At 57.8% G+C, this 25,087-nt stretch overlaps 2 protein-coding genes across 13 annotated transcripts in view; both read left to right on the forward strand.

Moving 5' to 3' along the window:
- CACNA2D2 (calcium voltage-gated channel auxiliary subunit alpha2delta 2) overlaps window positions 1–17,455 on the forward strand; it is a 140,260-nt gene extending 122,805 nt beyond the window's left edge. Inside the window, exons 9-39 of one of the 11 annotated variants that reach the window (XM_070776650.1) lie at window positions 475–525; window positions 642–741; window positions 846–1,004; window positions 1,243–1,350; window positions 1,449–1,527; window positions 2,069–2,118; window positions 2,307–2,396; window positions 2,588–2,659; window positions 2,845–2,919; window positions 4,143–4,226; window positions 4,308–4,379; window positions 4,478–4,549; window positions 4,664–4,725; window positions 5,617–5,693; window positions 6,838–6,858; window positions 9,530–9,590; window positions 11,931–12,028; window positions 12,337–12,427; window positions 12,529–12,591; window positions 12,728–12,831; window positions 13,207–13,305; window positions 13,397–13,485; window positions 13,670–13,720; window positions 13,954–14,025; window positions 14,129–14,281; window positions 14,426–14,478; window positions 14,597–14,652; window positions 14,787–14,913; window positions 15,002–15,110; window positions 15,200–15,289; window positions 15,416–17,455. In XM_070776650.1, the coding sequence (XP_070632751.1) occupies window positions 475–525; window positions 642–741; window positions 846–1,004; window positions 1,243–1,350; window positions 1,449–1,527; window positions 2,069–2,118; window positions 2,307–2,396; window positions 2,588–2,659; window positions 2,845–2,919; window positions 4,143–4,226; window positions 4,308–4,379; window positions 4,478–4,549; window positions 4,664–4,725; window positions 5,617–5,693; window positions 6,838–6,858; window positions 9,530–9,590; window positions 11,931–12,028; window positions 12,337–12,427; window positions 12,529–12,591; window positions 12,728–12,831; window positions 13,207–13,305; window positions 13,397–13,485; window positions 13,670–13,720; window positions 13,954–14,025; window positions 14,129–14,281; window positions 14,426–14,478; window positions 14,597–14,652; window positions 14,787–14,913; window positions 15,002–15,110; window positions 15,200–15,289; window positions 15,416–15,556 (2,629 nt within the window). In that variant the 3' untranslated portion in view covers window positions 15,557–17,455. Of the gene's footprint in view, window positions 1–474; window positions 526–641; window positions 742–845; window positions 1,005–1,242; window positions 1,351–1,448; window positions 1,528–2,068; window positions 2,119–2,306; window positions 2,397–2,587; window positions 2,660–2,844; window positions 2,920–4,142; window positions 4,227–4,307; window positions 4,380–4,477; window positions 4,550–4,663; window positions 4,726–5,616; window positions 5,694–6,837; window positions 6,859–9,529; window positions 9,591–11,930; window positions 12,029–12,336; window positions 12,428–12,528; window positions 12,592–12,727; window positions 12,832–13,206; window positions 13,306–13,396; window positions 13,486–13,669; window positions 13,721–13,953; window positions 14,026–14,128; window positions 14,282–14,425; window positions 14,479–14,596; window positions 14,653–14,786; window positions 14,914–15,001; window positions 15,112–15,199; window positions 15,290–15,415 lie in introns of all 11 variants that reach the window. The other 10 variants (XM_070776651.1, XM_070776653.1, XM_070776654.1 and 7 more) reach the window with 10 other exon arrangements.
- A 2,177-nt stretch (window positions 17,456–19,632) lies between these two features.
- Window positions 19,633–24,437, forward strand: TMEM115 (transmembrane protein 115). 2 transcript variants are annotated; one of them, XM_070776679.1, is made up of 2 exons: window positions 19,633–20,966; window positions 21,768–21,878. In XM_070776679.1, the coding sequence occupies exons 1-2, from the start codon at window positions 20,116–20,118 to the stop codon at window positions 21,817–21,819; spliced, it is 903 nt and encodes a 300-aa protein (XP_070632780.1). In that variant the 5' UTR covers window positions 19,633–20,115; the 3' UTR covers window positions 21,820–21,878. The 2 variants fall into 2 exon arrangements, with proteins under 2 accessions (XP_070632780.1, XP_019840470.1); XM_019984911.2 differs by lacking the exon at window positions 21,768–21,878 and adding an exon at window positions 23,642–24,437 and having other exon boundaries at window positions 19,638–20,966.
- The last annotated feature ends 650 nt before the right edge of the window (window positions 24,438–25,087 follow it).

Below are 25,087 nucleotides of genomic sequence, written 5' to 3' on the forward strand. Positions count from 1 at the left end.
GTGGGGGTTCCCAAGGGGGGTGTGTCCTCTGCAGGGTTGGCCAGCCTCTGCTGTACTCCATCGGAGCCCTAGACACCCTTACCTGCTCCCTGCCTCTCCTGCCATACTTCATGGCCTCGTCCCCTGCCACTTGTTCAACCCCCTTCGCAGCTATGACTCTCTGCCCTCGGTGCCTCAACCAGGGCCAGCGGAAATGACAAGCCACTGAGGCCACGGAACATGCCTCCTGTCCACTCTCTGGATCACGTGCTCACCTCTCCTTGGGGTTGTTCATGTGTTGGGGGTCAGGTCACTCATGCCATGGGCAAGGACTGTTTCATTAAATGTGGTATCCTTAGAGCCGAGAACCCTGTCCAGCCCAGGCCATGGACGCACCATAGAAACATTGAATCAGTATGGGGGTGAAGGAAGGAAGAACCGCCCCCTCGCAAGGTCCCAGTAAGGCTGGCCCTAACTGAGGCTTCTCCTGGGCAGGTATATCCAGGGGGCCTCATCGCCCAAGGACATGGTCATCATCGTGGATGTGTGAGTGAGCGGCGCTGGCCAGTGGGGTGGGGGCAGGGCTGGGGACTGGAATCTGCTGCTGGGGAACATCTTGGGGGAGTACTACCAGGCGCCTCCATGACCACCCCCCCACCCAGGAGTGGCAGTGTGAGTGGCTTAACCCTGAAGCTGATGAAGACGTCAGTCTGTGAGATGCTCGACACGCTCTCCGACGACGACTATGTCAACGTGGCCTCGGTGAGTGCCAGGGGCCAGGAATAGGTCACTCCCTCCCAGCCCATGCAACCTCTTCCTTCCCTGGGCCAGCCTGAGGCCACTCACTACTGTCTCGGTCCCTGCAGTTCAACGAAAAGGCACAGCCTGTGTCATGCTTCACACACCTGGTGCAGGCCAACGTGCGTAACAAGAAGGTGTTCAAGGAAGCTGTGCAGGGCATGGTGGCCAAGGGCACCACGGGGTACAAGGCCGGCTTTGAGTACGCCTTCGACCAGCTGCAGAACGTGAGCCCCCTGGGTGGGCGAGCGGGTGGCCAGGGATAGGCAGAGGCCTGAGCTTGGTGACACCAGGAAAATCAAGACAGATGGCCTCGTTAGCATCCAAAAGGCAGGTCGGGCAGACAGCACCGTCTGCTGTGGGCAGGGGAGGTGCAGAGGGCAGGCCTACCCTGGGGAAAGAGACCCCCACCCGGGACTGGGGAGGGGCCCAGAGCTGACCATCCCCACATCTCCTCCTGCCCAGCCCAACATCACTCGTGCCAACTGCAACAAGATGATCATGATGTTCACGGATGGCGGCGAGGACCGCGTGCAGGACGTCTTTGAGAAGTACAACTGGCCCAACCGGACGGTGAGGCTCAGCCCAGGCGGGAGCTGCCCTGACCTGGCCCGGTCCAAGGGAGGGGCTGTCCACTGGTGGCCACGGCAGTAACCTCAAGCCCCAAACAGGTGCGCGTGTTCACTTTCTCCGTGGGGCAGCACAACTACGACGTCACACCGCTGCAGTGGATGGCCTGCACCAACAAAGGTACTCACCCGGCGTCCCTGCCGCAGGCCCTGCCTGCCGTGTCCTGCCATCCATTGGGCTGGTTGTCCACCTGTCCTTCCGTATGTTCAGCTTTCCCCCTCCTTGTTCATCCACTGCTTGTCTTTCCATATGTATGACTGTCTGTCTGTCTGTGTGGCTACCTTGTCCGTCTGACTCAGCTTCTTTCTGCCCATCTGACTGTCCATTGTCCACGTGTCCCCCGCTTGTCTGCTCCGGGGTCTGTTTGCTGATCAGTCCATCTCTCCACACAACTGGGCCTCACCCACTGGTGGACCTGAATGTCACCGCCATCCTAGAATGAGGGCCTTCAGGCCTCAGGCTCCTGCTTTCATCCCAGTTTTGCTTCCTTACACCCCCACTCTCACAGCCCCTTCCATGTTGTCACAGGGTAATGGCAGGGGGGCACTAAAGGGACGTGAGTTCAGGGGAAATGACACCAAAAAAAGGGAACCCGAGAGACAAGTCAGGGCTGCAGACACACCACCACCCAGGCCCACCTCTGTCTCCCCTGCCCTCGCAGGTTACTATTTTGAGATCCCTTCCATTGGTGCCATCCGCATCAACACGCAGGTAAGACTGGGGTGGGCCAGCCCTCCTCGCAGCCCCTTTTCTTTGCTTGGCTGGGACGTTGCAAAGACGGGCTGCTGTGTGATGTGAGCGCCCCCTGGTGGCTGATTGACACATGGGGAGACAGAACCGGGAAGATTCAGTGGGAGGGGCAGACTCATGACCCCACCCCTGCCCCGCTCCCTCCCCAGGAATATCTTGACGTATTGGGCAGGCCCATGGTGCTGGCGGGCAAGGAGGCCAAGCAGGTGCAATGGACTAATGTGTACGAGGATGCACTGGTAAGGCCTCAGGGCATGGACGGGTCAGGGGATGTGCCACAGGGTCAAGTCCTGTGAGGGCCCCCAATGGTGGTAAACCAAACAAATGAGAAAGAGGTGGCCTGTCCTTGCAGCGCCCCCTGCTCTGAACACTCAGGGTGGGGGCATGGCTGCCCACAGGAGTCTGACCCATACTCTTCCTCTCCTTTCAGGGGCTGGGGATGGTGGTGACAGGGACCCTCCCTGTTTTCAACCTGACACAAGACGGCCCTGGGGAAAAGAAGGTGAGGCCTGGGGAGGGTTGGGCAGGCCCATAGCAGGTCTGGGATGGAGGAAGGACAGGAAGCTGCAGACCAGACCAGGGTGGCCACTTGTGAGAGCAGCTTGAGGTCATGGGTGTGGGCAGTTGGGCAAGGTGACCCCCTCCCGTGGAATTGAGCCCACTGCAGACCCCTGCCTCTGCTTCCAGAACCAGCTGATCCTGGGCGTGATGGGCATCGATGTGGCTCTGAATGACATCAAGAGGCTGACTCCCAACTACACAGTGAGTGTAGTTCCCCTCTCCATCTCCCTGCTCTCCCTCTCTTGTGGACGTAAGCCAGGCTCAGCAGCGGCCGATCAGGATCCCACAGCTCTGTGGGGTCCTCTGAGTTCAGGCAGTCAGGGAAGGCTTCCAGAGGAGACGACCTTGGGCCTGGAGCTGGAATGGGCAAACTTTCTGTGAAGGGCCAGACTGTGAGTATTTTAGGCTCTGCCAACCTAAATACTCATACTCAATTCTGCTGCTGTATTGAGAAAACAACCAGAGACAAAACATAAATAAATGGGTATGGCTATGTTCCAATATAGTTTTGTTTGTGGATACTGGAATTTGAATTTCAGATCATTTTTACATGTCATGAAATACAAATTCCTGGTTTTCAGTCATTTAAAAATGTAAAAACCATTCTTGGCTCACAGCACTACAGTAACAGACAGCGGGCCAGATGTGGTCCCTGGGCCCTAGTTTGCCAACCCCTGGTCTGTCACCTAGGCAGGAGTGTCCCAGATAGAAAGGAGGGGAAGGCAAGCCTTGGAGGCAGAGGAAACTCTCTGGACAAAGGCTTGAAGGTGAAAAACAGAATCACAGCCAGGGAAGGGGCTAGATCATGGTGGCTGGCCCAGGGCCTATGGCAAAGGGAGTTTGGGATTTGGTTGTGAAAGGGTTGGGAGATGCATGTCAGCATGCTGAGAGGTGAGCCCCGTGAAGGCCCCGGGTCGCTGGCCTCCATGTGCAGTGAGAAAACTGCCTCAGAGAGGTAAGGGGCGGGTCTAGAGCCCTGCTTTTCTTTCCCTTCCACCTGGAAGGGCCGCCTCAGGTAGTCCAAAGGTACACTTGTCCCCCTGTGTTCTACCAAGATGGGGAACAGGAAGAGACTTCACTGGGGAGGGGAGGGGAGGTCAGTACAAGGGAGTGCATTGTGGGGCCAGTGGTGGTAGAGAGGACCCACTGATCATGAGAGCCAGGGGGAGGAGCTGAGCAGGCCAGATCGCATTCAGGTCCCACAGAGCTGGCCAGCGTGGGCAAGGGCTGCTGCATGAGGGGCACCAGCCTGCTGGGCTTGGCTTAACAGGTAGGCTTGGGGCTGCATGGCATGTGGGGGCCCTGGCCAAGGCAGGCAGATGGCAACCCCCCAGCAGCATGGAAGGCAGGATGAGGAAGAGCCTGGAGACCGGGAAACCCCTACCCAGCCCTCCAGGCCCTAAGCTCCCTATCTACACCCCCAGCTTGGAGCCAACGGCTACATATTTGCCATTGACCTGAATGGCTACGTATTGCTTCACCCGAACCTCAAGCCCCAGGTGAGCCAGGTAGGGTGGCCTGCAGGGTGGGGTAGGGGGGGTGAACCCTGTGAGAGCGGGACTCCTGACTTCCTACCCGGCCTCCCCTAGACCACCAACTTCCGGGAGCCTGTGACCCTGGACTTCCTGGATGCAGAGCTGGAGGATGAGAACAAGGAGGAGGTAAGGAGAAGAAGGAAAGGAGGGATGGGCAGGGAAGGAGGGGCACCCGGAGCAGGGAAGGGTCGGGGCTCCGCCCTTCACGTCTCATGCCCTTCCAGATCCGCAGGAGCATGATCGATGGCAACAAGGGCCACAAACAGATCAGAACCCTGGTCAAGTCCTTGGACGAGGTGAGAAGGTGGCGGAAGGGGGACAGCAGGTCGGGTGGGGGTGTCACACCCTCAAACCCCCCCACTTCACCCCTGCCTGCTGCCCCAAGTACCTGACCCAGCATTTTCTCCCAGAGGTACATAGACGAGGTGACGCGGAACTACACCTGGGTGCCCATAAGGAGTACCAACTACAGGTGAGCCGGCCGGCTGGGCAGGCAGGGAGGGGCCGGGGGCCCCAGAGCCTGAGCCCTGCTGGGGCTCCCTTCCCACCCCCAGAGCCCCAGAGCCTGAGCCCTGGTGCTCCTCCCTCCCTTACCCATGTGCCCATTCTCCCCAATCCTACCGAGGCTTTCAGCAGCCAAGACCGCTCACTTCTCACCCTCTGGGTGCTCAGTCCCCAAGGGTCTCTGGCTGGCCCTTCATGAACCAGCAGTGTCTCCTGGGAGCGCAGGGCAGAGAAAGGTCAGAGCATCTGACATCTCCCGGCTACCCCACTGCACTCTACACCCCTCCCTCCCGGCTTTGATTGTATCCCTGGATGTCTGAATCAGGATGTTATCCCTCTGCGGCCATCACAGCCCCGGAGGCGCTCCCCCGGAGGGTCAGGCCCAGTCAGTACCCGCTGGCTATATTCCGTGTGCCTCATGGTCCCCTCCTTCACACTACAGTGCCAGCCCACGACTGCCCTCACTGTGTCAGTGCCAGCCCTCATCTCTGGGGACTCTGGACCCCGCTCTCATGGGGGTGGCAGCACCCCCACCCCCACAACCTAGCTCACTGACCGTGTTCTGCCCCTTGTGAGTGTGCTGCTGGCCAGATGGGGGAGGCTAGCTGGCCAGGTGATGTGATCGGGGGAGGCTACTGGGGTGAGGGACAGGATGGGGAAACTTGCCTTGGGACTGGGAGTTCGGAGGCCTCCAGGAGAGTCTGGGACTTGGCGGGTCCAGGCCCCTAGACCATGAATGTGGCACAGCAAACCAGGGAGAGGCGTACCTGGTGGTCTCCAAGGCCGCGGGGAGGAGGGTGCTTGCAGTGTGGCCTCCCCTTCCCAGCTGTGACCTCTGCTCCCCACCTCCCCTCCCCAGCCTCGGGCTCGTGCTTCCACCCTACAGCACCTTCTACCTCCAAGCCAACCTCAGCGACCAGATCCTACAGGTCAAGTGTAAGTGGCCCGGCCCCTGCCTGCGCCCTGCACCCTCGCCTCTGCCCCTGCACCCTGGCCGGCCCCAGGCAGCACAGCCAGCCGCTTGTGGCCAGGTGGCCCCTCCTGCCCACTCTGCCCACGCCCCCCCCCACCAGGTGCCCGCAGGTTGGGGGCACCGGCCATCGGAAAGTCTGTGGAACTCTGCATGCTCGCCTTTTCTCAGATTTGGTTCCAGACCATTCTCTCATGGTTTCCGTTGAGGTTTTTGTTTTTGCCTTCTCCTCCTCCGTGTCTTCCCTCCTGAGCCTGCCTCCCCCCACACGCCCCTGGGGGCTGAGTTCTTGGAAGACACACCCTCCTCTCATCTCTCTCGCCCCAGCTCCCCCGTGCAGCTCTCTCCCCCAGTGGTACCACCCCCTGGGTCTCCCCCCACTCTGCCCCCCAACTCGTCCTCCCTTATCTTCCTCTCACCTCCTCTCCCACCTTCTTCCTGCATTGCCTTCCCGCCTCCCTTCCACTCCACCTTTGCCTCTCCCTCTCTCCTCCCGTTCCTCCATTCCCCTCCCTGAACCCACACCTTCTCTCTCTCCCTCCCTCTGCTCAGTCCCTCCATTTCGGTCCCACACATTCCCTCCCCCCCCACTCCCCCGTTCAGCCTCTCCCATGCTCTCCTCCCCCTTCCCCTCCTTTGCTCCTTCCTCCCTCCTTCCTCCCGGCCTCTGCCCCCCGCCCACCCCGCCTCGTGCACCGTTCCTTCTTCCCAGCTCCTCTGCCTGTGGCTCATCCCTGCATGTCCTGCTCACCCTGGGCCTCCCCCAGAGGCCTCCGGGAGCCTGTGGCCCCGCCTGCCCACCGCCCGAGGTCACTGGGAGGGAGGCTGGGGCTCCGGCCCCACCGGGAGCCCCCCGCCCCCCTACCCCGCACCTGCCTGGCCAACTGGGGCTCATCTCCTTTGAGTTTTCTCGCTCTCTCTTTCTCTCTCATGTCGTTTTTTTGCAAGAAGTTTCCTTTCGGTATGATGATGAGACACAATATTTTCATTCAAACAGCCATTGAATAAAATATTGTTTGTGCCCCTCCCCTTCCCCTCCCCCTTTTCGTTTGTTTTTGTGTTTGTGTTGTTTTTGTTTTCCTCGCTTTCTCTCTTGGTGGACTGTCCCAGTGCCAATCAGCAAACTGAAGGGCAAGTATATTCAGAACCAGTGCACCCTCCTCTCCCCACCCCACCCCCTGTCCTCACGGTCCTGCTTGCCCCCCTCCCTGCCCAGGACCAGCCAAACCCCTGCTCTCCAGGGCTCCCTGCCAGCATCCCCTGGGCTCCTCTAGTTCTTGCCTTTCCTTTGATCCCTAAACCTCTGTTAGAGCCAGCAGCCCTTTCCCCTGGGCCCTGCCTGCAGGGTGGTCTCCAGCGTGTTCTAAGAGCTCAGACCCTATCTTTATCTTCCTGGTTCCCTCTGGGCAGGCCTCTGCTCCCCTCCTCCATTTTGTCTGTCCCTCCAAGACAACTCAACAGTGGGGAGAGGGCTACATGCCTGTCTGCCACCTCCCACCCAGCAGGGCAGGGGGCCTGAGATGTAGGAGGTAGATCAGTCCTCAGGGGGCTTATGTGAGACTTCCTCAGGGAGAGACTTTCTCCTCTGACCTCTCCAGTTTGTCTCCAGAAGCCCTCCCAGGGGGAGACAAAAGGCTTCGGAAGCCCCACACCCTGACCCTGGGGCAGAGGCTCAGGCTTGGGCAACAGCCAGGCCACCAGGAGACAAAGGCAGACAGGGCGCTGGCCGAGGTGCTGAAGCCCCTGTGCCTGGTGACTTTGTTGAGGCCTATGGTCCAGCCCTGCCCTGGGGTGTTGGCTGCTCCTGGTGAGAGAGGTCAGGTATGGGGAAGGTGTTCCCCTGGGAAATACAGGCTGAGTTGGTGTCCCAAGTCTGGCTGGGAACAGAAGGGACCCCCAAGGGCCAGCAGAGGAGCTTAGAGGGAATCAGGTTGGGGGTGAAGAAAAAGCTTCTGGCATTCAGAGGTACTTAAGCCAGGGAGTTCAGGGAAAAGGTAGGCAGAGAATTCACAGGCCCCAGCAAAGAACAAGAGTACTGAGAGAGGTCAGCACACAAGGGTCTCTGCCTCTGGTGCATGGACAGGCCCTCACACCTAGGCATGGGGCATGGAGAGCCATGGGGAGATGTCCTGTCCCCAGCCCCCAAGGGGAAGTAGGGCCTCCCCAAGAAGCCCTCATGGCCCTGTCCAGCCTAGTCCAGCAAAGGGGATCCCGCTGCCCCCACTGGTCTGGGTGGAGGTGGAGGACGTGCCCTGCTCCCACTCGCTTGAGTTGTCTTTTCTGCCCTCCCACACCCTTGCCAGGGACCCCAGCAATGCAGGGCCCTGATAACAATGACAACCATAGCATAGTCTCCCTTCCTACTCCCGCACCTCTTTTTCTTTCTCCTCCTCCTCCTCTCCCCACCCCTACCCCTCCCTGTCGGCTTGTGTCCAAACCCTGCCTCACAGTCCTATCAGAAAGCAACAGTCCAACCAGTGACTGCCCAGCGCCTTAAGACACCCCAAGTCCAGAATCTTGCAGTGCCTTGTGGGAGTATTCTGGATCAGGGAGGACCCTGCTTCTACAACAGTAAAGCCCTGGGGTAATGGAGAGATCAGAATCTGGATGAAAGGATGTGGAGGTGCATTGCCCAGCGTGTCAGAGCAGAGGGCTACCTCCCAGACACGGACCAGCGAGGTGGCCAGTCCCGCTGGGTAGGGAGAAACCCCAGAGGAGCCCTAGTAGCCACATCCCCAGATTCACTCACAGACCCACACAGGGACCCTTGTACACGTATACATGTGCTTACACACTCATGCAAACACACATACATACCTGCTCTCACATGTACATACACGCTCATACGTAAATGCTCACTCTCATACACATGGAGGCCCAATGGATGGGTCCCTCAACAGCATCCCATGCGTTCTCTGGAGCCCCCAGTTCCTCCCTTGCTGCACTGAGCCCAGACAAGTCCTCAGAAGGAAAGACCAGACCCAGCCCTTCTTCCCCACCTGCGCTCAGGCCCCCAGCCCAAGAAGGCAGGTGTTCAGGTTCAAGAAGCACTTCTGTGCCCTCCCAGCTCGCAGACGTCCTCCCACAATATGGGAACATTCCAGGATCTCCCTTCACCCAACCTCCTAACCCAGGGAAGACCGCTGGACCCCCCACAATGCACTGCAGCTCACCGCCAGCTGCCCACACCGTCTCTGGTTGGACTGTCTGTGCCCGTGAGAGACCCCCTCAGTTTGGCCATGTTGATGCCTGACACAGAACAAAAGCGAGACCTACCAAAATGCAAACAGCTACAGCAAAGAGAGAGAAAAATCCGCAGCCAAAAGCCAATTCCCCTTCCTCAAAGTCTCTTTGGAGGCAAAGGAAGCTCAGCATGCGGTTTTTTTCCATTATGGATGTGATCAGAGTGAGACTGGCGCCTCCCCCAGACCATGCATATATATAGCAGTGTGTGTATATATATGTGTGTGTGTGTGTCCGTGTATATGTGCTATACAGCTGTATGGAAGCATATACAGCCACGCCAAGGGACTCACTGCCGACAGAGGACCAGGCCTGGGCAACATATTGGCTATAACTGCCCTCCTCCTGCGATGCTGTAGTCTCCACAGGCCCTCCACCCCTCCCCGCCTGCCCCTTCTCTCTGGCTCGAACTTGAACATGGAAGTGGCGGGTTTCCTCTTTGCTGGTGTCTCCCTCCCTCCAGCCGCCCTCTTCCCTCTCCCTCCAGCCCCGTCAGCTCTGAACCCCTGGCCTCCCACCTCCCCAGCCCCCGCCGGATAACCCCCCGTTTCTGTTGCAGATTTTGAGTTCCTGCTCCCCAGCAGCTTTGAGTCTGAAGGACATGTTTTCATTGCTCCCAGGTAGCTTGCGTGTGGCCTTGCTGAGGTGTCCCCACCCTCCCAACCCGACCTCCCTGGCCCCGCCTCCTGCACTGCTGCCTGGAGCTGTGTGTGTCTGTGTCCTGTGCAGTGTCCCCCCGCCACGCATAGCCCCGTATGTGCGGCCGTGTGCATATCCGGGCCATGTCGCCGCACCAGGCAGCACTGGCCAGCTGCCCACAGCTTTGGCTCCCAGCAGGCCTCGGGCGGGAGGGCTCTGGACTCTCCGCTGACCTTCCCTGCCCCCCCGCAGGCCACCAGGAAAGAGCCCTTTCCGCCCTGAGCCGGCTGTCCGCAGCACGCCCCTCACCGGGCAGCTGCTGCTCTGGTTTGTGGTGCCCTCCCCCACAATCCCACCCCGCACCCGTCCTCGTCTGTGTCAGTCAGTGTTTGTGTGGGTGTGGGGACCGAGCCAGCCAGAGCCCCTGTTGACAGCATCCCGTCTAGGTGTGGTGGCTCACTGAGGACCAGCGGGGAGGGACAGGGCAGAGGGGACAGGGCTGTGAAGAGCTGCTCTGGCAAGTAAAGGATCAGGGCCCAGCACAGGCCTGGACCTGGAACCATCCCTGGCCTGCACCCTCGTGTGCACACCCTCTGCCTGTTGGCCCACGTCTGAGCAGGCCACTGGGCCCCCGGGTGGTGAAGCCCTCCCCTGGGGCCTGGGCTTTGCATGAGGGCAGGTGGGTGCAACTGACAGAGACCCATGGGCACTCCCGGGCACCACACGGGGGCTCTGGACACTCCTAATCTCCATGTGTGTGCACGTGTGTGCATGCACCCACCAAGTTCGCTGTGACTCTGTAGATGTGTGTTTGTATTCGTGAGTCCTTGTGTACATTTGTAAGAGTCCGAGTGTAAATGCGGGGTGGCTGTGTGCACTGGTGACAGTGGGAATGTGCAAAGGCCTGTGTGTGGCCCACAGGACCCCGAGGGAGCTCTGAGGGCAGGCACCATGTTTGTTTTTGTCCTCTCTGTATCTTTGGCACAGGAGAGCTCAATAAATATATGCTGGGTGAGTGTACATGTATACTGGCGGTGGGAGCGGGGATTGCAGGTGACTTGTATCCCAAGCACAGCTGTGTGGGTGTCACTCTGAGTGTATCAGGTGTGTCCTCCACACACATAAGTGCAGGCTGTGTGCTGCACAAAGGCCCTGGAAGTAGGTGTGGACTGGGACCCAGCCCCAGGTGCTGTCACAAAGCTGTGTGCCCTTGCACAGCCTCAGGAAGCAGAACATTTTAACAATTCCCACAGGACTTCCCTGGTGGTCCAGTGGTTAAGAATCTGCCTGCCAGTGCAAGAGACACGGGTTCTATCCCTGGTCCCGGAGGATTTCACATGCCACGGAGCAACTAAGCCCGTGCACCACAGCTACTGGGCCTGTGCTCTAGAGCCCGGGAGCCCCAACTCCTGAGCTCACGTGCCCTAGAGCCCTTGCTCTGCAACAAGAAAAACCACTGCAATGAGAAGCCCATGCACCGCAACTTGATAAATGCCCACACAGCGACAAAGACCCAGCAGAGCCAAAAAAAAAAGCTCCCACAAAGTTGCTGCCATGCAGGCCAGAAGGGAGGTTCCTGGTGGCAGGGGTGTGGATGAGGAACTAGGAATGATAGCTCCATCTACCAGGGTAGAAGGACTGCTCGCCGAGACTTCCTGGGGAGCAGAACCCCAAGCAGATCTCCCCACTCCCCACAACCCCCATGTTCTTTGGACCCAGAGTCTGAACCCAGTAGGGCCTTGAGAAAGTGAGACGTTTGGCCTGTCCACCTCTAGGGGAAGAGCAGTCTGGGCAGAGGGAATAGCCAATCTAAGGACCCATGTGTTCCCGCCAATTTCCTGAACCCCTCTGTAGTACTATGAAAACAAACTAAGGCTCGGGGAGCCTGAGCAAGTTGCCCAAAGGTACAGAGCCAAAGAAGCAGCAGGACGAAGTCTTAGACTGACTAAGCCGTTGCTGGAATTCCGCCACTGTGGTCATCATGGGCATTTCCTGGGGCCTCCCAGGTGTTCCGTGTGGCTCCAGCTACACAGGAGATGGGGGAGCCTCCGCAGGGCCATGCCAGAAAGGAGAACCTGCTTGGGTACAGGGTGCAGACCCTCATTCTCTTCTTCTTCCACCCAAGAGGGTCATCTCCTCCCCATTCAGACCTGGTAATCTACCAGGCATATATAGTTGCTGCAGCCTGTGAGAATACACATGCCCCTCCCAAAGGCCTGGGCTTCTCGGCAAAGGGCCAGGCAGGCCTATTGGGAGGCCTCAACCCTGTTGCCCTCTACAGCTCCCCAAAGCCCACTCTTCTTGCCCCTCCCCACCCCCAGAGAGTATTGCAAGGACCTGAATGCCTCAGACAACAACACCGAGTTCCTGAAAAACTTCATTGAGCTCATGGAGAAAGTGACTCCAGACTCCAAACAGTGTGAGTGCCTGGTGGGGCGGCTGGGTCTGGGCAGCACCCAGGCAGCAAAAAGGGGCAGCCCAGAGGAACCCAGACACTGGGCAGGTGTGGAAACACGCAGACCCAAGCCGAGGGCAGGTCCTGGGAAAGCTTGGAGCTTTGGGGGTAGCGGGGAGAGTGGGCAGGGATCCACAAGAAAATACTCCCTCCCTATTGGCTGATTCATGTTGATATTTGGCAGAAAACAACAAAATTCTGTACAGCAATTACCCTTCAATTAAAAAAAAAAAAAAAAAAGATACTTCCTCCACCCAACCCTCCTGTTCCAGGCAACAACTTCCTCCTGCACAACCTGATCCTGGACACAGGCATCACACAGCAGCTGGTGGAGCGCGTGTGGCGGGACCAGGATCTCAACACGTAGGCACCACCCAGCCTGTGGGGGCAGGAGGCTGGGATGGGCCCAGGAGCCCTGCCCTGCAGAAGGCAGGGCTGTGACCTCAACTCCCTGCTGCCCCCAGGTACAGCCTTCTGGCCGTGTTTGCCACCACCGACGGTGGCATCACTCGAGTGTTCCCCAACAAGTAAGTGACCCGCCCCGCTACCTGACATCCTGCCCCTGCCTGGGACCCTGCCTCTCTGGCTCCTTGCCTCTGCTGAGACCACTGCCTTCACGAGTCTCCCCGCTTCCACCAACCTCTGCCTGTCTTGTGTGACCAGGGCAGCTGAAGACTGGACAGAGAACCCCGAGCCCTTCAACGCCAGCTTCTACCGCCGCAGCCTGGACAACCACGGCTATGTCTTCAAGCCCCCCCAGCAGGATGGTGAGTGTCCATCCTGTCCAGGTGCTGTCCAGGTGCACGGCAGCAGGCGGGAAGCTGAGGCTGGGGCAGGTAAAAAGGGAAGGCTAGGTTGTGCCAACCTGGAGGAGGGCATGGCTACCCACTCCAGTATTCTCAGAGAATCCCCATGGACAGAGGAGCCTGGCAGGCTGCAGTCCATGGGGTCGAAAAGAGTTGGACATGACTGAGCGACTAAGCACAGCACAGCACAGGCTGTGCCAAACACTCTGCTGGGTGCTGGGTGCTTAGGCTGAGATCATCTCCAGCTCGGGCTCCTAGGCTCACAGAGCCCAGCACAGAGTGGTCAGCGTGGCTGCCAGCCCCTACTCCTGACCACCCCACCCCACCCACCCCCAGCCCTGTTAAGGCCTCTGGAGCTGGAGAATGACACGGTGGGCATCCTTGTCAGCACAGCTGTGGAGCTCAGCCTGGGTGGACGTACGCTGAGGCCAGCAGGTGAATACCCAGGGTAAAGGTGGGGAAAGACACTGGGCAGTGTGCTGCCCAGGCAGGTGGGCATTGATGGCCCCCTTGCTCTCCCCCATAGTGGTAGGCGTTAAGCTGGACCTAGAGGCCTGGGCTGAGAAGTTCAAGGTGCTAGCCAGCAACCGTACCCACCAGGACCAGCCTCAGAAGGTATTTGCTCAAGGATGAGGGCAGTAAGACCAGAAGTACCCATTCTGGAGTCCCCAGGAACCCCTCCCAGTCCTCCCACTCAGAGTGGCTCTGGTGCCTATGGGGAGGCAAGGGACCCTGACATGTAAAGGGTGATGGGAGGGGAAAAACTGGTGGGCACTTACGGTCCTTGCTCTCTGCCCAGCAGTGTGGCCCCAACAGCCACTGTGAGATGGACTGCGAGGTTAACAATGAGGTGCGTGTGCCCTGAACTCTTGCTTACCCCACTCCTAGACACCTTAGTCCCAACTGCAACTCCTAGCCCATCCCTTAGCCAATGGGTCTCAACATCCCACCCTGACTTCACAGCTTTGCCAGAACTGGGGGGAATGGTGCCCCCTCCACTGAACCACTGCACTACCAGGGTCTGGGGAGGAAGGGCTGGGCCAGAGCCCCTCCCTACCTTCCTCCCCCTTCCCCACCTCTCAGGACCTGCTCTGTGTCCTCATTGATGATGGGGGATTCCTGGTGCTGTCAAACCAGAACCATCAGTGGGACCAGGTGAGGGTCAGGAAGAGGGTGGAAGGAGAAGGTATGGGTTTGGGACTTCTGGGGGTATGGCACTGCCAGGCCTGTGACTCCCACTCCTTCCCGGCATCCCCAGGTGGGCAGGTTTTTCAGTGAAGTGGATGCCAACCTGATGCTGGCACTCTACAATAACTCCTTCTACACCCGCAAGGAGTCCTACGACTATCAGGCGGCCTGTGCCCCCTTACCCCCGGGCAACCTGGGTGCTGCACCCCGGGGCATCTTTGTGGTGAGCCTCAGCAATGCCTGACCTGGAGATGGGGGGACTGGGATACCTGCCCACAGAGGATCCCCCCACCTCTAATGAGCAAGCTGGGGGTGACCTGGGTTCCTGGTCAGCAGTGGGAGCCCACACCACTCTTCCCCACTGCAGCCCACCATTGCAGATTTCCTTAACCTAGCCTGGTGGACGTCTGCTGCAGCCTGGTGAGTTCCTGGGATAATTGGGAGAGGGAGGGTGCTCCCTGGCCAGGAAGGCTGGAGAGAAACGGGGCAGGGTAAGGCCTCTGCTGACCACTCCCACTCGGTGACCCATGCCCTGCAGGTCTTTGTTCCAGCAACTTCTCTATGGTCTCATCTACCACAGCTGGTTCCAGGCAGGTAGGTTGGGCTTTAGAGGCCCCTCCTCAAAGCCCTTCCCCAACCTGAACCCAACTCCAAAGGGAGGGCAGGGCTTATGGGGGAGCCAGGCTCTGGGTGTAGGGGTGGGGCTGAGGCGCTCTGGGCTCTCGCAGACCCCGCGGAGGCCGAGGGGAACCCCGAGGTGCGCGAGAGCAGTTGCGTCATGAAACAGACCCAGTACTACTTCGGCTCGGTGAACGCCTCCTACAACGCCATCATCGACTGCGGAAACTGCTCCAGGTGCGCGCGAGGCGTGGCCAAAGGGGCGGGAAGGGGCGAAGGGGGCGGGGCGAACCTCAGTGCCCCCGCCCTTCTGTGCTGCCTCCAGGCTCTTCCACGCGCAGAGACTGATCAACACCAACCTTCTCTTCGTGGTGGCCGAGAAGCCGCTGTGCAGCCAGTGTGAAGCCGGCCGGCTACTGCAGAAAGAGACACACTGTATCCTGCCCGCGCCGCCCCCCGCCGCCCGCCCCCTTCCACCCCCGCGCGCCCCCTCCGTGCCGCCGCCTCCTTGACTCCCCACCCATGCCCAGCGGACGGCCCGGAGCAGTGTGAACTGGTGCAGAGACCGCGATACCGGAGAGGCCCACACATCTGTTTCGACTACAACGCCACGGTAAGGAGCGGGGGAGGGCAGCTTTGACCCGCAGCTCCCGCTCTCCCCAGGGCTAGTGCGGCCCTGCCACGCCCCCTGCCCATCCCCGCCCGGGCCGACCGGCTGCTCCCTGTCTTTTCCCAACAGGAAGATACCTCAGACTGTGGCCGCGGAGCCTCCTTCCCCCCGTCGTTGGGCGTCCTGGTGTCCCTCCAGCTGCTGCTCCTCCTGGGCCTGCCTCCCCGGCCACAGCCTCAAGTCCATGCCCACCCCTCTCGCCGACTCTGAGTGTCCCTCCCCGCAGCAGGCCTCCCCGCCGTTCCCTGCTCCCCTGCCCTCCACTCCCCGCCTTAGAGCCTTGCCCCCTTCCTCAATGAAGGAACTGAGCGCTCCTGGCCCCCAGAATCTGCGCCTTGGGGTGGGGGTGGGGGGAGCCGAAGGAGGACGCTGCAGGTCTCTGGCCCCCAAGCCATGTCTCGCTGCTGAACTGTCAAAGTGTCCCCAGACCTCTCATTCCCACTGGACTCACCAACTCCTGAGGGCTGGGCCAGGGAGGCCACAGTACTGGTGCCAAACCAGGCCTCCACTGCCCGCCCTGCCCTGAGGCTCCCTTTGTGTGGGAGACCTAGGCCTTGCCCCACCTGGACTCCTCTAACCTGGCCCTTCTGCCCCACCCAGGACTAAATCTGGATTCCCGGGGAATAATAGAGGAAATGGTGATGGGCAGTTTGAGGCCTGTGCATCCCAGCTTAAGTCCTGGCAGGAGAGCCCCCAGTGAACTCCTGCCTCTCTCAGGCCTACAGCCATCCCTCCCCAAGCCCTGCAGGTAGCAGGACAGTGACAGTGACACTGGCTAAGACACAACCCCATACACAACTGGAGCCCTGAGGGCAGAAACTGGACTCACGTTAGACATACCCAGGAGGACACACACACAAACACAGACACACACACCATGGAGTGGGGTGAGGGTAGGGGCTCACAAAGCCTTACACAGGGTGAGGGGTTGGTGGGAGGGTCGGCACATGCAGGCTCCATCTGCTCGCCGTCAGCCTCTAATCTAACCTGTAACCCAGCTGGTCCTCTGTCTCTAAAGCTGAATGTCAAACAGTGCCAAATGCTGTGGCAAAGGGGGAAGATCCCTCTGTCCCAACTTTGCCGCCAGTGTCCCCTAAATGCCCGTGACCCTGCCAGGTGCTCATTATAACCATTTCTCACTAGTGTCAGGCCCCCAGGGGGACCACATGCCACTGCCTGCACCCCTCAGCAGAGGAACTGTCACCAGACATCGCCCTTTGCCTTAGCGGCGGTGACTTGATCACTCCTAGCTGGATCATCCCACCCCCAATCTGGCCCTTACACACTCAGGCCTATCTCTTTCCCTCTCACACACACACACTCCCTGGCCAAACTGCTCCTCCCTGAACACACACTTGCACATATGCACACACATATACACACTCTGTGCACACACAGGCTGGGCCTGAGAACATCTCTTCACACCGTTCATTCTGGTCATTTCCCCCAAAGGCATCCCAGCCTGGGGACTATTGGGGTACTGAAGGCAGGGGGATGTGGCCATGGGGCTCAGATGGACTGGGAGGAGGGGGGAGGGTGATGCATTAATTAATGGCTCCGTTAATTAATGTCACGTTGCTTGTCGCTTTCTCAGTGTGTGTGTATGTATGGTCCATGCCTGCTGCTGGTGCCAGGGTGGGCACCCATGCTGTACACCCAGCCTAGACGCCAGCCATGTCTTGTGGGGGCGTGTGTGTAACTGTAGTGTAGTCAGGTGCTCAATGGAGAATATAAAAATAAAAAAGAATCAAACATATACAGAAAAATTAATATATATTTTAAGTTTAAAAAACAGAAAAGCAGACAAAACAATCCCCATCAGGTAGTTGTCCAACCCCCAGCTGGGTCTGATCCTTCTCATCACCCACCTGACCTGGCTGTCCCCTCACCTCGGGCTCGGGGGATCTGTGGGGGACTGGGGGGCCATTTCCTTTTATCTGCCCTTTTTTTTGGTTGTTCTATTTTGTACAGACAAGTTGGAAAAACAACAGCGACAAAAAAGTCAAGAAACTTTGTAAAATACTGTGTGTGTGATTCCTTGTAAAATATTTTCAAATGGTTTATTACAGAAGATCAGTTATTAAATAATGTTCATATTTTCACTTCAAATGGTTCCCATACACTGTGTCTGCCTGGAGTGAGGATTGGGTGGCTTGAAGATAGGTGGCCCTGACCACTTACCACTCAGTTGGGAGCGAAGCCATACCAATCCAGGTCTCTGGTGGGTGGAAGGCATGATGCTTCCCAGGTCTCCTAAGTGCCAGATCCTTGACATCCTTTGTCTTCTATAATCATCTCAAAAGCCTTCAGGAAAAACTGTCTTAAAAGTTTCCCAGAGGCTCAAGGCCAAGACCATGGAAGAAAGAAGATGGAGATGAGATGCAAGCTTCTGGCCAATGGGATCAGACCAGGGCCTAGTGAGGAGGTCCTCCACGTGGAATGAAGAGTGAATACCCGGTCCAAGTTCATGAACTGGTGCTGGAGGGCCACTATTGCTGTCTGGAGGAGGCCAAGTTCTGCCCGCCCCCTGCAAGCATTATGGCGGCTCCTTCCCAGCCCAGGGGAGGCCTGGGCCTCTCTGGCCACTGCTGCTCACACTGGAACACAACTCTGAATCCTTTTCACCAAATCCTCTCAGGCCTCCCTCTGGCAAGCCCTACACCCTTGTCCATTTTAATCCTAACTCTTAATAGTGAACCCTATTGTGTGACCTTTGTGTTCAAGGGGAAAGACAACCACCAGTGCAGAGATTTCCCACTGACATTTACTGTACACATTCCATACTCTACACTCACCCAGCTGAGTCCTCACCACAACCTTAAGAGTTAGATACCAGTTTATTTCCATACTTCTGGTGAGCAAATTGAGACAGGAGAAATCCTTTCTCCCAGATTCAAGAAACCACCAAAGGTTTCTGAGATGAGGTGGACTGTGGCTGAGGAACCTCAGATGCTAAATAAATGAAAGGGGGCATTTGAGGCGTTAGTGAAGACACCTTTCCTCACCCTCCACAATGGTTGGCCACATAGCAAAGACTAGCAGTCCCTGAGACCGCTCCCACGCTCTGCAACAGCCCCAGAGGTCCTGAGTTAGATCTGCCATGTAAAATACAGAATATCCAATCTGACTGGGATTTCAGATAATCAACTAGTATTTTTTAGTATGTTCCCAACATTGCATGGGACATAACTACAAAAATTGGAGTCACACGAATCCTGAAAAAAAAATTGTTTATCTGAAATTCAAATCTCATTGGTCTGTATTTTGATTTGCTAAATCTGGCAATCCTACCCCGGCGTGGCATCCAGTGGGAACCCAGACCCCAAAGTTAAGGCATAGCAACACCTGTGATTTGGAAGGCTATGCACGCGTCAGCAATTGTACTGCTGGCAGAAAAGAAGGGATTCTGCACTTTAAAAATGTACTTTGTTACATAATTATTTTAATTATATGCACATTTATAAAATTCAGTTTTGCACAGGTGGCTTCAGGTGGCTGCTTGAAGCCACCACTGCAGTGAGGTGGAGGTCCAAGGCCAGTCTGACCCAAGTTTGTGTGGAGAGACCTCTCCATCAGGATCATCCATTGACTGGGTGAGGAAGAGTCTTTGAGATAGGTCTGGCCTCACCCCTTTTGGGGCTGGAGACCGGAGTTCAAGTATGGGCTCCACCTCACTTGCACACAAGGGCAGCCTGGGCAACACACTCGCTGAGCACCCAGGGTGGACTGCATTTTACACCCCAGTCCCCTTGGATCCTCACGGTAGTTCCCGTCATCATCTCCATTCAACGGTCCATGAAACTGAGTTTCAATAAAGTTCGGGAATTTGGCCAATGCCACACATCCGTCAAATGACACAGCAAGAATTCCAACCTGGCTCAGGCATACACCAGATCATGGAAGTTCCAGGAGTTCGCGACCGCTGGACCACCGAACATTCTTACTCGCACACCTGCCTACAAGGACACACCCACTCAGATGTACCGGCAGACATGGAGCCACGCCTCCCGGGAAATTCAGAAAGTGCGTGGCGTGCAGCTGTGCAGCCGCCGGTTCTCGCCGCTCTCCAGAGGTCGTTCGCCCTCCCCCCACGTCTGGAGAACCGGCGGAAACGGTCCTGAGCACTACAACTCCCAAGCACACCCACCTCTCCCGGCGCACAGCCTCCTGGGACTAGTTCTACCCAGAGCCCAGATCTCCGCAGGTCCCAGTGTGGCCGAGGACTTCATGTCCCAGCATGCCGCGGAGCCGCAAGGCCGACGCTCAGAGGGCTTCCTGCCGCCGCCCGGGGCGCGCAGGCGCAGCGCCCTGTTTGTCGGCGCCTGAGAAGGGAGGAGGTACTGTCGAAACCGAGACCGAGGCCGAGGCGGAGCTGACCAGACTTGACTTCGGCCCAGAACTAGTCTCCGTGCCGCGCGGACCGTAAGAGGCCCCAGAGTGGATGGAGGAGATCGAGCCCTGAGATCACCGCCAGCCCGGTCGGCGCTGTGGCCACACAGGGCGGGCGGGCAGGCGGTGGTGTCTAAGCTGCTCAGGGCCTTTCCTCAGATCCCCGTCGAGGGGCCTAGGTCCCGGCCCCGCGACCGACCAGGCCCGGCTCTGCCCTTTGGGACCGGAGTCGACCCGACTGGAAGTAGAAGCCTTCACCGGGGCCATAGGCCAGTGACTAGGTCGGGCCCGGGCCTCCCGTCGGGGCCGGACTGGGAAGAGGCCCCGGGGAGGCCCCTAGCCCACTAAACCCTTCCTTCAGGCCAACGCCCGCCAGGAAGATGCAGCGCGCCCTACCGGGCGCCCGCCAACACTTGGGGGCCATTCTGTCCAGCGCCAGCGTGGTGGTGAAGGCTCTGTGCGCGGCGGTACTATTTCTGTATCTGCTGTCCTTCGCCGTGGACACGGGCTGCCTGGCGGTCACCCCAGGCTACCTCTTTCCGCCCAACTTCTGGATCTGGACCCTGGCTACCCATGGGTTGATGGAACAGCATGTGTGGGATGTGGCCATCAGCCTGGCCACGGTAGTGGTAGCTGGACGTTTGCTGGAGCCCCTCTGGGGGGCCTTGGAGCTGCTCATCTTCTTCTCAGTGGTGAACGTGTCTGTGGGGCTGCTGGGGGCCTTTGCCTACCTCCTCACCTACATGGCTTCCTTCAACTTGGTCTACCTTTTCACTGTCCGCATCCACGGCGCCCTCGGCTTCCTAGGTGGTGTCCTGGTGGCACTCAAGCAAACCATGGGGGACTGTGTGGTCCTGCGAGTGCCCCAGGTGCGTGTCAGTGTGGTGCCCATGCTGCTGTTGGGGCTGCTGCTGCTGCTGCGGCTGGCCACACTGCTCCAGAGCCCGGCACTGGCCTCCTATGGCTTTGGGCTGATCTCCAGTTGGGTGTATCTTCGTTTCTACCAGCGCCATAGCCGAGGCCGAGGGGACATGGCCGACCACTTTGCTTTCGCCACCTTCTTCCCCGAGATCCTGCAGCCTGTGGTGGGCCTGCTGGCAAACCTGGTGCATGGCCTCCTGGTGAAAGTAAAGATATGCCAGAAGACAGTGAAGCGCTATGACGTGGGCGCCCCATCCTCCATTACCATCAGCCTCCCAGGCACAGACCCTCAGGACGCAGAGCGGAGAAGGTACTGTGGAATCTTCCAAAACCTTGTTGAGCTAGGAGAATCTTACAGATCAGGTCACATTCCATCTTTTGAGGTGCTTGCTTGCTGTATGTAGGCTGGCAGCTGTATGTAGGTTTACAGTAAGATGTTGGGGGCAGACTCAGAGAAAATCCAGTTTGTGGCCTTGATCTCAACACTTCGGTATCTGGGCTACATACAGTGCTTTCCAAAATTAGGGAGTAAAAGTTGTCTTTCTCACCCAGGGTGCTTAAGTTTCAAGAAACGCCTTGCTTCCTTTTGAACTGTGTGAGGGCTAGTGGAGAGCCAGGTACACATAACCCTGGCCTCGTCTCAGAATCTTGGCATGCTAGACACTGGTCCCATGGGAGCCAGAAGCAACCCGCTGGTCCTTTTTCCCCTGTGAGAGATGGACAGGGAAGGAGACCTGGGATCCTTATGAGGTGGTTGGGGCCACCCCAGTTTCCAAGTGCTGGACTCCACCCTCTTCCTGGGCCTTAAATTCAGATGCCGTGCTTCTCTGCAGCTTATTTATTAACAGGGAAGCCTGGGGTATAACGACTTAGACGACCACTGGCCCACATACACCGACTCTGGCAGGCATGTGTCACCAAACCCATGGGACAGCCACGTGACCCACCAAGGGAGCCTGCTGACCACACCAGGGAATGGAGACAGCCTTTTCATTATCTGTAAACCAAGCCATCTGCACCATCAGGAGTCTCAGCTGAATTACTCACTTAATGCACCTTGGCCAGGGCAAGACAGATCTTTTTTTAATCCATCTCTTTCTCTCTCTCCCAGGTCTATGGACTCACCAGAGTGGTCACAGCTCTGTTTCCAACACTATTGTTGAGTGGTTTTTGTTTTTTTTATGCAATTACTTGAATTGTGAAATCTAGAGCAGGTTCTGTTCCAATTTTGTGCATTTGTCAAAGGCTTCTGCTTTTATGCACCCATGAGATGAGTTCTTAGCAGGCAACTTTACAAATTCAGTTGGACTTGTTCCGGTGCCTCCTCTCCACTGGGGCTTTGGCGTGAGGGACACACGCCTCTCCTGAAGGAGTTTCCAACTAGAGAAGCCAGAGTACTGTGGTCCAAGGTGCTACGTGTTAGTGCACGTGGCGTGCCACAGAGCTTGACTGTGGGCCTTACTTTGTGTCTCCGTGGCTAACCAATCCTAGAGACCGAGTTCTTTATTAATCTTTACTGGTGGAGGAGATGCAGCCAGAAGGGCCGGGCCTAGTGGAAACTGAACTGTCCTTAGAGATGTTCAGGTGATCCCAGGCCACAGTGATGGTCCCTCCTCTAGTGAGAAATCTTGGATTGTTAGGGTTGGCTGGACATTCGAAAAACCTTCACAGCCCCAAGAAACTGGACAGTTGGAGGCATGTTGGGGTAGTGGTGTCAGGAAGGGGGTTCCTGGCATAGCCTTGTGGCTGTTACCTTGCTTGGGGATAGGGGTCACTCTACCAAGCAGTTTGATCTCTTGCTGCATGCCACACTCCCTGCCCCAAAGAGGCAGTAATAGTGGGAGGCAGGGTTTCCCATCTTTGACCCTTGTGACAGAGTGATGGGCATGCCACTACCTCTCTACCTCGGCAGGTTTTCAACAGAATTGGGAAGGCAGTGTCCAGAATGGGAGCTTGGGTAGCAGAGGGAAGGACTGTCCTGTCTGTGCCAACTTGCCATGATGCCAGGCTGAAGGACAGGGTGGAAGTATGCTGGGGCTTTGTATGCCTGTCTTCTTGTTGCTCCTCCTGTCATGTCCCCTGGCATGGTGGAGATTTTGGTTTTCTTCTGGAACATGGAAGGCTATATAGGTCTCCCATGCTGGTGGCAGAGTTGGAAGCATCAGGGGTCCACAGTGACCACTATGAGGAATATTAGCTGGCAGCATGAGCAGCCTACCTCCTGGTGGGCAGGGTCCCAGGTCCTCGTATATACCTTCTTCTAGCGAACTTCCCCACTTCCCTTGAAGGTGGGGTCTCCAGGGGTCTGCCCAGTGGAAACAGGCCTGGCCTGTGCCCTACCCACATGGGCTGTTTTTTCTTCCTCTCGTCCCGCTAGGAAACTATGTGTTCCTGCTCTAACCCAGGTCTTGGTAGTGTTGGGGGTTCTTCTGGGAAGGCCAATGCTAAGAGTCAGTTAGGAGGGGTGAGCTAACCCAAGTTGGCCCTGCTTTCCCAGGCTGACAGCCAAAGCAAGGGCTTAAGTTCCAAACCTCCCCACAAACCCTTGCCAGGGGGTTCACAACACTCCTGACAAGGAGATGGGGAGAAGTTATACCTTCAATGTGATGCTGGTGCCCAGCAGAAATTCATGCGTCCAGGGACTTGCCCTTCTACCATCTGCCCTGGGTCGCAGTTCTGTCTAGCCTTAGGCACCATCCTCAGAACCATGCCTGGGGGCAGCCCGGTGGGCACCCAGCATTCTCAGCCAGGAGGTGTCCGAACTATGGAGGGAGTGCTCTACAGCCTTTGGGGTCCTTATTCGGATGGCAGAGACAGCCTTAATCGGATCCCTGGGGAGCCCTGGGCCCCACAATGGGGAAGGAGAACACATAGGATTTTGAGAGGCATGTGAGCAGTAAGGCAAGTCAGTTTCCTGAGGGAAAGAATACAGGGCATGAGCCACGTTCAGACCCATAGTGACCTGTCATCTTTCCCCGGCCCCAGGCAACTGGCTCTGAAGGCCCTCAACGAGCGGTTGAAGCGAGTGGAGGACCAATCTGTCTGGCCCAGCATGGACGACGATGAAGAGGAGGCTGGGGCCAAGGTGGATAGCCCCATGCCGTCAGACAAGGCCCCCACACTCCCAGGGAAGGGGGCTGTCCCAGAATCCAGCTTGATCACCTTTGAGGCAGCTCCCCCGACGCTGTAACTCTAAACCACCTTGAGTGTAGCACGTCCTCTCCCAAGCCCCCTTTGACACCCTCTCAGCTACTCCAGGGCACTGACTGCTCTGAGGAGAGGGAAGAAGGCCTGCTGCGGGTTGCCACAGCCTTCTGCTCTTTCTCGCCAACACTACCCAGGACTCTTGCTACCTGGTTCCAGCTCCAGACAACCACTCTGCCAGGCATGGGACCTCTGAAGCATAGCCAGCCCAGGCCATCTGAGGTAAGACTGCACCTCAGCAGGCAGCCTCAGGCAAGCGGCTGCACGGACACTGGTGCATGGCTCCTGGGCCAACCCTCACACCTGACACTGGTTGCTGAGAGCCCTGAGCCAAGGCAAGGATTTGCCAAAAACATTCTGGGGGTCCAGCCAGTGCAGGAGCCAGCGCAGGGCTGCTGCACATCCCTGCCTGCCCCCAGAAAGACTGCGCTCATGTCAAGATTTCTGATTCCCCCTGCTGTGGCCATGGCTGCTTCCAGCCCAGAGCAGCCACAGCTCCCAGGTATTTTCTACAGGACCACTTGAGTGGGCAGCCAAGCCCTGCCTCGCAGTATCAATAAAGCAGTTCTTTGAGGTATGGCTCCTGAGCTCCGTTAGACCACCTTGTGCAGCCCCCTCGCCATGCTCAGCTGCGGATTAGACAGGGACCTCAGGTTCCAGGGCTCGGTCATGAAGGCTATTCCCGCTGGATAAAAACCCCATTGCCCTCATTTCTCCCCACCCCCTGTCACACTCTCCCCTGCCTCACCACCACATGTCCACTCAAGCAGCCTTCCCAGAGCTGTCACCTCAGACCCTTACTTATTGTCTCTCCCTGCACTACCTGGTCAGGGAGGCCCTGCCTGAAGATCTGATAACTAAGGGCCTCTCATCATAAGGAGTTGTTCTTACCCATGGTTCACTTTGAAGACAAGAGTGCTCGGTGTTTGGCACCTGTGGAGGCAGCCCATCCCCAGCTCCCATCCTGTCACTGCCCAGATTGGACCATCACAGTCGAAACTCCCAACACAGTGGGCACCTGGGGAAACTGAAAGGACACAGCCCCACCAATCACAGCTGCAGCTACAGCCCTAGGACCTGCTAGGGCCCCAGGGGGCGTAGGGCACTCAGCAGCCAGATCCCAGGGGCTGATGTCACAGGAGAGCTTCAGCCCCTCTGTGAGCAGCCACGGACAGGTCCCCATCTTGCCCAGCTGCCCATTTGTTCCTGCTGATGGTATTAGCAAGA

This window comes from Bos indicus, chromosome 22, assembly GCF_029378745.1.
Source record: "Bos indicus isolate NIAB-ARS_2022 breed Sahiwal x Tharparkar chromosome 22, NIAB-ARS_B.indTharparkar_mat_pri_1.0, whole genome shotgun sequence".
In the NCBI taxonomy this organism is placed as follows: Eukaryota; Metazoa; Chordata; class Mammalia; order Artiodactyla; family Bovidae; genus Bos; species Bos indicus.